General features: G+C 38.5%; 1 protein-coding gene across 1 annotated transcript in view; it reads right to left on the bottom strand.

Moving 5' to 3' along the window:
• Nucleotides 1–10,111, bottom strand: part of FGD4 (FYVE, RhoGEF and PH domain containing 4) — a 31,729-nt gene extending 21,618 nt beyond the window's left edge. Inside the window, exons 1-2 of the mRNA XM_082485670.1 lie at nucleotides 10,005–10,111; nucleotides 6,531–7,017 (exon numbers count right to left, since the gene is read on the bottom strand). Coding sequence (XP_082341796.1) covers nucleotides 6,531–7,017; nucleotides 10,005–10,096 — 579 coding nt within the window. The 5' untranslated portion in view covers nucleotides 10,097–10,111. The remainder of the gene's footprint in view (nucleotides 1–6,530; nucleotides 7,018–10,004) is intronic.
• Nucleotides 10,112–10,990: the final 879 nt, after the last annotated feature.

Raw genomic sequence — 10,990 nt, forward strand, 5'->3', positions numbered from 1 at the left:
ACCTCACTTTCCTCCTCAAAGCACTGCTATAGAACCAATCCACAATTTTCAGAAGATTACTTGAACTAATTAAGAGAGGGAAAATCATGCAGACAGACTTGAAAATATCACACAAAGTGAGCAATTCAGAAAAAGCATTTAATCCTCACTCCTGAATCAGGGCAAATCCCTCTTACTCTCCCACTATACACTGACCGCAGCTTTCCCACCCTCTCAGTACCAACCTTACGCATCTTCCTAACTCTTGAACCTCAGTCTCCTTTCTACACCAACGACATACCTGACTCGGGAATCTTCTACGTGGGAAAAAGTACACAACACAGATCAGTTATCTTTTAATCACAGTGGCACGTTCCTATTCCAGCATAAGAACACCCACCTACAAGGTTAGATCAGGGCAAGAACAACACAAAACTGTATGGCTAGTTTTCTTTTAGGGAAGTCCTCAGTTTCCCACCTCACCATCTCAATATTTGCCCACGTTACATGAACTCCCAGCTGTGTTTTCTACTGCCAGCTCCACCCTCATCACTACGCATTCTCCCACTGCAGTGTCTTATCTACTATCCCATCCGAAGAAAAGCACCTGGTTTCCACAAGGTCACGCCAGCTTCCTTCCGATTGGAAACAAAAGGCCATAGGCTATTCTGCTGCTCGTGGTGTCTGTCTCCTGAAGAGCTTTTCTTGTCCTGAGCACATGGGGTGAACTGGGACCAGACGCATGGGTGGACACATGGGTCCTGGCAGCGTCATGCTACATGGCAAGGCACATACGGTGGAAAGACTCACGATTGCACAAAGCCAGTACTGCAGCTGGTGTATACGTGTGTGTGTGTGTATATATACATATATATTTATTTTCTGCTTTTGGGGACTTCATTCGCAGCCATCCCAGGTGTGCCGTGGCACAGGCCATAGTGCGCTGCACCTTTACCTCCAGCTGCCCAGCCACCCCTCCTTGAAGCAGGCATGCAGGGGCAGCCAAGCCATGGGCTCAGGGCAGGCAGACCCCAGGAAGGGGCTCGGCTTCTGCAGACAGGAATTTGGCTATTCCAAGTAGCAAGAAGCAACTCTTACGACATAATTTGGAAATAAACCCCGAGTAATGTTTTGTGGCAGTAAGAATGACAGAGCCATTCGTTATTAGAGCTGTACAACAAAGCAGCCTTGAAAAAGATTGTAGAGAAAAAGAGGAAAAGGTCTTAAAAGAAAAAGCTTTACAAAACATAGACAATACGAAGTTAGTATTCAACTTCCAGGAGCTTCAATGCTTCCCTAAAGAACTACTGTATCAAATCTAATCATTAACAGTTAAAGGGAGTTTTAATTCTCTTTTAAACAACAAGTTAAGTTTTATTTTCACAGATTACAGCCATAAATGCACACATCTCTCTTCACAAGTAGGATAATAAGATAATAGAAATTTAAGATATGGACACACTTTTTTCTGGAAAAGTTTTATATTTCCCTCCTAGGATTCCTTTATGATTTTAGTTCATCGGCATTTATATTGGTTCCTTGCTGTTAACAAAAAATACCGAGACAAAAATTTACTACAAGGTATACCTGCACACATAATTCAATCACTTCAAGGACAACTTCTCAATGATTTCATGGAACTTTTCAAACCTCTGTGACAATTCATAACACAGGGTGACTCAACATATAAAAACAATCAGGAATGGTTAGTGTGATATATAGAGTGTTCACATTAGAGGTGCAGTATTTCCATTGATGATGAAACTATCAGAAGCGTGAGGTAATATTATGTTCCTGGTGTCTACTTCAAAGCAAAATGCACATTAAAAATGTTTAGGCAGTTTTTTAAGCACTAAAGCAATTTAAAAGAATGAACCTCTACTCTTTTCCAGATAAAAGGTGAAAGTTGAATAAAACATTATTATTCATTCTATGGCTGCAGCTGAACTGAAACTCTCAGTTCTCCTTGTCTTGGACAAAGTAACCTTTGAAAACTCCAGTTTTAGACAACTTCTAGTTACATATCTTTAAGCTATAAGCATATAAAATTTGACAAGGTGCCTAACTATTCCAAATATTATAACTTTTTATTTCTTTCGTAAAATAGTTCCTATGCTAAACATGGGTATATAAACAAGGAACAAAATTTATTGCTTAGCAAAGACAGGATATGAAAGTAACTTAAGCCAGTTGTTACCATCATCTCCAACTACCCAAAACAGATATTATTTTAGTTGAATCATTTATTACCTAAGATATTTAAAAATTAATAATCTCAACAAGACCATACTTTCTATTCTATCCAAACATCTGGCAAAGTTCATCAGGCAGGACTGCAAACTTCTATCCCTATATAGGATGCTTACAGTAAATATTTCACCGGGGCTTAGTTATATATTATTTAGTACAAAATTGCATATCCTTAGAATCATTACATGACTATGAATGCTTAAGAAATTAAGCAAGTAATTTTTACTTAAATTGTTCTTGAACTCTGAAGTTAAGATGAGGTATGAAAAATGCTGCTAAGGGTATGAACTCTTTGCATCTGTGTTCCTATTTCCTATCATTGTTTTACCATTGTCCTAAACTTGCAAAAAGTTACGCTAATTTAAAGCGGACTTTACATTAAACTAAATCCCAATATAGCCATAACTTATTACCCAAACCAAACAGGAGCTATCTCCCGTCAACAAAACTGTACCTACCAACACGATTGTGATGCTGCATATGATTTACCCCTATTTAGGTGTAGCCCATGCCCCAAGGGCTTTGCAGTTAATATATTAAGCAACACAAACAGGGTAAGAGATGTAGAATATGAACAAATACCATTCAATCTATGTTGTGTTTATTTGTAGTGCTGAGTTTGGTTGAAAGTAACACAGTGGGGTATTCTTTTCTAAAACCATTCATGTCATAAGTGTTTCACGATCCAAAGCTTTCTTCTCTACGCATTGGGAATACAAATGTGATTTTCCATAAGAATTTAAGATTTCCTTTAATGTCTTGAGCCCTGAGTGTCTGAAATCAAGGAATGCACTAAATTTTGCAATACCTGCAATGAAAATCCCAAATGCTACCATCTCCTTCTGGCATACAAACTCTATGCAACAGTCCATTGCACAAACAATGGCTGAGTTTCTTGCACAGCAACCAAGAAAAGCAGTGAAAAACCTGGTATCCCTAAAGAGGCAATGATCCTCAAGAGGATTTAGGCATTTATATTGGGCGCTGAAGATATACAGCTTTGTTCATGATTCGCTGTTGAAAAAGATGAACATAAAATTGTAGAACCAGGTAGAACCTCTCTTTCTCAAGGTTGCAAGTTTCTTGGCAGAAAATTAATTTAGTAAGGAAGTTTCACCCTATTTAAAAAAAAACTTCACCTTCTGTTTAGAAATGTACGATCACCACGTTTTGCATCTGAAATACCGGAGACCTCAACATGGCCATTAAAAGGAGACATCAAGTAAGGACTTTATTAAAAGATGTGCAATGGATTCTTCTCCATCTGTGGCATGCATGCAGTCTATATCCCTATTTCCTACCAGTCTCACAACAAATAACCGAAGCATTTGTCGTCTTGTCTTCAGTTAGCTCTCACAGATTTCTCACAAGATGTTATTCAGGAAGTTAATGGATTGTGATGTTCTTGTACTACTGAGCCTCCGCGTTTCAGACAAACCAAATTTTATGACAGAAGGTACTTCTGCCGCAAGGCAGGAAACTTTTCACTTTAAATTGTCTTTTTTGCTTGTGATATTTGTGGTTTGTGACTTTCAAACTAATACAGTAAATAAGAGAAATAAAGTATACTCTCCTCTTGTCATTTGGGGAAAACATTTCAGAACATGGCAAGATTTACTAAGTTTTGTCTAAACCTTTCCAGAACTTGCAAGAATCTGACTTTAGTCAGATCTAGAGCAATGAGGAACAAAAAAAAAAAATAATTCTAAGAGCAACATTATTTCAAAATAAGCTTTCTTTTCCAAGTCTAAAAAGCATTTTTTTCTCTGGTTTTGCACCATACCCCAATTTAATTCACCCCTTCCAGCCGTGGACTTAGTTTATTTCTGCTGCTCATGTATGCATTTATAATGCAATAGCACCACTTTCTTCTCTTCCCTGAATTAGGAAATACGGCACGCAAGAGACAAAGAAGATACTTTGCTGCAGTATCAAAATATATACATCAGATGCATAATTTAAAGTTCGTCTATGACTCACATGCATCTGCTCCTATTGCTTTTACTCAATTGTACCTACACTTGCTTAATTAAAAAGGGCGGAAGAGCGCTGTTAGTCAGTGCAGTGCAACTTCAACTGGACTGCATCCCAGTTTTAAGATTCTTTACTGACTAAGTGGGTGCTTAGCAATATCACAGTCTGTCTAAATGCTCTTGCTTCTTCCCAGTGCCTGCTTGGATGCAGAAACTGCTTAAAGCTCTACCAGACCTCTCCTGTTCCTCATCACCTTCCCCACTATTCCAGACAGCATGGGAGCAGCTACTCAGACCTCCACAGGGCTGATTTCAATGTAGAGGTTGCATTAACCCAAACAAAATCAGTGTTTGATTTTGTAAAGAGTAGCCCTGAGATCAATCTGCGGTAGACATGCTTCTTCACCTCACTAGACTAAAGGGGATGTCCTTGTATCGCAAGCAAGCTGGCATCTCAGAAGGTGCTAGTGTGACCCAGTTCAGTTTTACAGATTCAGTTCTCCACTGAGGCTGACTTAAGAGTCATCCTGCATGGGCTTGTTTTAGTTTGGTTTTTGGTTTGTTTTGTTTTGGTGTGTGGTGTGTTGTTTTTGTTTTTTTTTTTTTTACCCTTCTAGCACCACCAAACAATGCATATAGTAACAGTCAAACTACAACTCACAATTTGACTCTTTGCCAATATCAGGCGGATCACACATGTTGGTCACCCAGCAGCTCAAAGACAGATTTGGATAAGATTGCTGCCATTAGCATTTGCCCACTTCCTTCCTGCACCTCACAACAGGACAGCCTCCCATTCGTGCTTTTTCCTGAAAACGCTGCCAGCGCCTTACTGTGTGGCTTGGATTCAAGCTTAACATCGTTGCCCACAGAGCATTCAGCACTTTATTGGCACAGAGAGGGGAAACAGGCATTACCGAACAGGAGATAGCACCATAATGAAAGGTGTGGTGGGTTAAAGGTGCCTTGGACCGTGACCAGGCTTATGTTTAGACAGGAATCATAATGTTCATTCATTACTGGCAAAAGCAACCCCCAAAACAAAAAAGAAACCCCCCACATCCCAACGCCTTCTTGTCATTATCTAGGATATTTTGTCTTGTAATACATGAGAATTTGAGGCCCGCCTTTCCAACATATGGAATTTACCCTTGGATGTGTACCTGCGGGCCCCCCTAGCTAACCAAACTCAAGGGCTTGGAGAGGTCTGTCGTTAAGTGATGCAGGTGTACTCCTGCCAAGCAGTGAAGGGCTTTATCAGTGCCCAGCTGTTTGGCTCTGCAGTGAAGAGGAAGGCTGGGAAGGTCCAGCCCACCCTCTCTGCTGTGGCTCACGCATAGCATCACTGGACCAGAACCGTTAATAGAGTTCACTGACCACCAGTGCTTCAGTACGAGAAAGCAAACTGTATAATCAATTTTTTAGAAGTAGAAATATGCACAATTTTTCAGCAATTAATTTCCCAAGACAGATTTTCTTCCGCCCACTTATTTCCCTTAATTATTTAAAACGGTCCTTACAAGGAAGCTCAAATTCACCGTGATATAAGTTCTCCTTGCTAACAAGGCATGTATTTAGTATACTCCAAACCTTGCATCTACCTGATAGCTAGCAGACTGCCACGGCCTTCCCAGCTTTGACTTGACAACTACATCCAAGTTAAGGATTCACACAACAGTTCTGCCTGAAGCCCTGACGCTGCAGTTTACTACACGTGGAATTTTATTTTATATACACCACTAACATGTGTCCCTTGTAGTCTGACACAGCTGAAGCATGGTGCTAAGCATGTACAAATATTTCAGTTTCACTTTGGTTTGGTTTTTTTTTTTTTTTAATTCTCAGATAACTAATGGGGGAAGATAAAAGGAAAAGAGAAAATACAAACAAAGCTTTTTCTCCTTTTTTTTTTTATTTTTTTTTCCCTTCTACACTCTGAGAACACATTTAAAACATCAATATATTTTTGGTGGCACACCCTCTGCTCTAGAATTTGTTTAATTTTGCAGTGTTAACAGTATAAAATTACCAACACCAAACAAAATTCCCATTTTTTTTTTCTTCTTTCTTTTTTTCTCTTGCTTGTTTCAGAAGCATGTGGTGGACTTGCCACTGGATAGTCAAACTTTTACCTCTCTTGCTGATTTTTTATTTTAAATAACCTTTTTTAACAGTAGAGGAAATGGTAACAAATTTTCAGTTTCAGGGGAAAAATAACAAAGATTTTCAACTTTCTGACCTCCTCTAGGAAGCTTATTTTTATAAATAAAAATCTAAAGAATATACAAGGTAGTAATATAGCAAGAAAGAAACAACTTCTGTTTTTACCTTTGTTTCTACAGGTAGATCTTGCTTACTGATTTCCTCAGTTGGTTCTTCCTTCACGTTAGTATTAATTGCTAGGGTTTCATTTTCAGTTGGAAGCAGTGTATCACTGCTTGGAGTCCTGTAGCAGCTGTTAAGCATCTGTCCTTCACAAGCTGTCACACTTTGCAGTGACTCTCTGGAAGTACTTTCTCTTTCCCCATTTATCAAGCTGCTGTTGATGGCATTATCCAGAACGGTGGTGGACATAGCGGAGCCACAGTCAGGTAATCTCCTGTCCTCATCTTCTGTCTGGTCTTGTGCTACTACTCCGTTGGCTGTGTGTAGCTGTGCAACCTGAGTTTTGTCGGTATTACTGTTTCCCTGTTTTTGTAGTGGGTGCTGGGAGGGGAGTTTTGGCTGAGGTGATGGTGTTGACCCATATCTTCCTTGAGATTTAGAAATGTGGAGAACAGAAGAATCTTTCTTCAAATCACTAGGATTTAGCGGTCTAAAAACACCAAAAAAACAAAACATAGATGAGAGAAAAGTTAAACATGGCATTATAGAAAATCTTCTTTATGGGGAGTAGGAGAGTTCCACCATATAACCAATTCCTCCCAAACCATTTTTTCCTGTGTTAATATTAGGAAGTTCAGGCCATCGAGACTTGAACTGCATTATGCCATTGAAACACACACAAACATGCATCTCTTACTAGAAACCCAGAGTACCATCCATATTGATTCATTACATCCACACCTCTCTTGAATCTCAATTGTAAAATGGAAGGCAGTATGATCAGCTACCGTAACAGATAAGGGAACTGAGGCACTGATACATGAAGCAACTTGCCCAGAGCGTCCCAGAAGATTATTGGCAAAAATAGAGAAAGACTCATGGTCTCCCAAGTCCCAGTCCAATGCTTAAACTAACAAGCAGCCTGTTCCCTAATTGCTCTTTAACACAAACGCATGAAAAACACCGAAGAATATTTCGCATCCCTTTCCTTAGTTCAGCATGTTGCAGAAGGAGCTTTACGTTCTTATCCCATTTCTTCCCTGTTTCCTTATTTTAGCATGTCCTTTCATCATGCTGTATCTTTGCTGAGTTTTTTTCCCCTCTGTATTTCATCTCTGCTCTAAATATACGTTATTCCTTGATCATACCTTTCACTATCTCTTCCTCTGTTTTACTTTTGAGATTTTGAATTTTAGGCTAATATAAATGTTAGTCTACTCTGTAAAAGTGCTTGGCTTCATCATAGTTTTTAAAAAACAAAACAAAACAAAACAAACAAAAACAAGCACAAACCTTTGGAACCAAAATAAAACCTAAACATTTTTGCCAAAAGTATATTTAACAAGCTGTATTCAACCTGCAGAATGACCACGACTATACTCTAACATAATGTTTCTAGTATGGACCATTAATCTTCTGGAAGGATGAAGACTGCTTATAAACTATATATATATACTCCTTATTTATAGGACAGATTACACAAATATTGTAAACGTATTCTGCACTTTCATACACAGAGCTCAAAAAGTATCTTACACTAGTTTCATCTTCTCCCATCATATAACAAAAAAATTAAATCAGTTTTCCTTTGGTGGTGTAAAGATTATGCCTTTTTATTTTTTAAATAAGCTTAACTCCAGGATAGAATTTACATTTTTCAACTGCATGCACAAAGCAAAGAGGTTTAATTAACTTTTTTCCATGCTTACGTTTGCGAGCTGTACAGACTAATGAAAATATGTTATCATAATTGACAATCACAGTTTGCAGTTCATGAACATGCCACCTAGTCATTTGAAGACCAGTAATTACAAGTGAAGTTCACCTTCATGGAAGACACATTTTGTGAACTAACTCATTTAAAAACCAGGAATTGCTTCCATAGTCACAGCAGGATATGCCAGAGCTCGCATGAGAATTATGAAAGTTTCTTATAAGCAGATATCATAGAGTTAAGAACTTAAATCATTGGATAGATGTTATTGGGTGTACTTAATGAATTATGTTGGCCAAAACGCAACTCAGCTTCCCCTAGTCCCCAAAACAAAATGTCTAAATTTTTAAAAGTCTAGAAATAAGAAAGTTTTAATTACTCTCTTTATAGCTTCCTTCAATTACATAATATTGAAAGAGTTTCTGTACAAACCAGGAGGCATGTCTAGGAGGAAGGAACGTAGGGCTCATTGGTGTAAAGCACAATGAACCTGAGGAGTTTCCTTTCATAAAGGATAAAATTGTTTTTCTAAGTATACCACACTGTTAAAAAGACTTGAATGATGCTTTGGAGGAAGGCTGGGAAACAAAGTGACAACAGGACTGGACACCTGAACTGGAAGAATTCACAGGACCTCCAGTGCTGCAGTAATTTCTTTTTCCCCATCTTTTGACAGATGTCATGACAGCAATGCAATTAAAGTCTCTGCCTAATGACAGAAGTTTCTTGCAGATGAAGCTCTGAAATGATTTCTATTCCACTAGACAAACGTACTTTTGCAATGCTCAGCTGCTTCTGTATAAAGGATTAAATTTCCCCCATCTTGAGGGGGACTTCTTTCCATGAAAGTCTTAATACTCTGGCTCCTGAGAAGGACATGCTCTGTTGTACATCACGCATTCATTCCCGTAGGGGGCATCCCTTCAGAACATCAGTATCCCGAGGAAACACAAGAAAGCCATGTCCAAATCTTGCAACAATCAACTGCCACTGGACTATTTCTTGAGCTGTTCCTCTGTCATGGGCTTTCTGGAAGGTCACTCTTTTTATACAGAGCAGATGTAGTCAGAACTTAAGTTTCAGAGCTTATAATGCTTGTCACGTACGTCTAATTAAAGACACACAAGTAACACTATTTTGTGAAAGCAGAATTCACCGTGGCTTATGTTTCTCAAAGTTCCAAATGTTTCCTGTAAAAGGCAGTATCAAAACTCAAGAACACCAAGCTATTCCACCAAAACCACCAGGTACTAGAAAGCAAACAGTTCCGAGTATGTATGCCATGTCAATACAAATAACTCGTATAGTTCATCCTCTTCACATGAATGATCTGAAGAGGTTAAGACAGTATAAAAGGAAACTCAGGTTTTCAGGTTTTTCTATTTGCTTATAAAAGTAAATATTTTTTTTTCTGCAAGAACAAAATAATTTAAGATTAGCTCCAATGTTTCTTTCTAAAATCAGCATTGATTTCAAATTGCTGACATTTTTCAGGGTGTTTTTAAAATGCTACAAGTTTGTTTGTTTGTTTGTTTGTTTTTAAAGAAAAGTTAACACTAGCACCTTATGAAAACGCACACCTTGTACAGGCCAAATATATGATTGACTTGCACCATTTCAAAACACATGCAGTTTTGCCATAAACTCCTCTGGAAGGGATGGGTTTGAGCACTACCGCGGTACCAACGTTCGTCCTCATAGGTTCAAGTTCCAACAATCCACACACAACAGAGTTACAAACCAATTTAAATTCTTTTACGTACCTGCCTCCCTCAAAACGACTGATGAGATCTGACACTTTACTGGACTTTTCCTTTGCGACACTAGAAGCAGGGGTGGGTGTCTCTTCCTCCATTCTTGGTTTCTGATTCGATAAAGCTTTATGCCTAGGGATTTGGTATGTAACAGTTGATACCTTCTGCAGATGAATTGGCTTTGGAGGCACTGCAAACAACAACAACAATCAATTGCTCATGAACTCGTTCTTGGAACTGCCAGAACATATGTGAGATTTTTGCATAAGAACTTACTACAGTAATGAAGAAGAGATGCTCTTGTCTTTCCTTAACTTGAAGTTGCATTATGAATACAAGGACTTCATATAGTCTTTTACATACTGTGTCGTATCGGGCATCTTGTTGTATTTCCTGGATAAAAGCTGAATCACGTGCTACTTTAACAAGCTAGAAAATTAGGGCGTTTTCTTGTTTGGTTGTTTCTTTATAGCGCACTGTTATAAACATGTATGTGGCCTCCACAAATGCAGCTTTTGTCGTAAAAAAGAATTAAGCATAATCAGAGGATCTAGCTGTGCTGTGGTGCTCAACAGAGAGATTTAAATTACTGTCCCAAAACTCTGGTGCTCTCATTCTTTACCTTCTCCCTTGTGACTTCAATAATAATAGTCATTGGAAAAGGTATTTACCTTCAGCTTTGAGCTTCCTTTACTCACTGAACACTTGCCTATTTATACTATTGAAAATCTAGCCCCCAGAAAATATTTTTTACTCTTCTTTGCTTTTTCCCCATTCCTTCTAATTAGATTGCTAATGATCAGCCATTGTTTAATGCAGCAGACACAGCAACATATAAAGCAAACAAAGTCACAAGTGCTGGGGATCTTTAAATTAACTTTTTCTCTTTAAGCAACTACTATGCAGCATTTATGAGCAGCAAAATTATTTCAGACAGGGCCCAAATGTGTTCCACAATCAGAGCAATGCACCTATGGCTCCATCAAAAGGTGAGA

This window comes from Vanellus vanellus (assembly GCF_965231255.1).
Source record: "Vanellus vanellus genome assembly, chromosome: 1".
Taxonomy (NCBI): Eukaryota; Metazoa; Chordata; class Aves; order Charadriiformes; family Charadriidae; genus Vanellus; species Vanellus vanellus.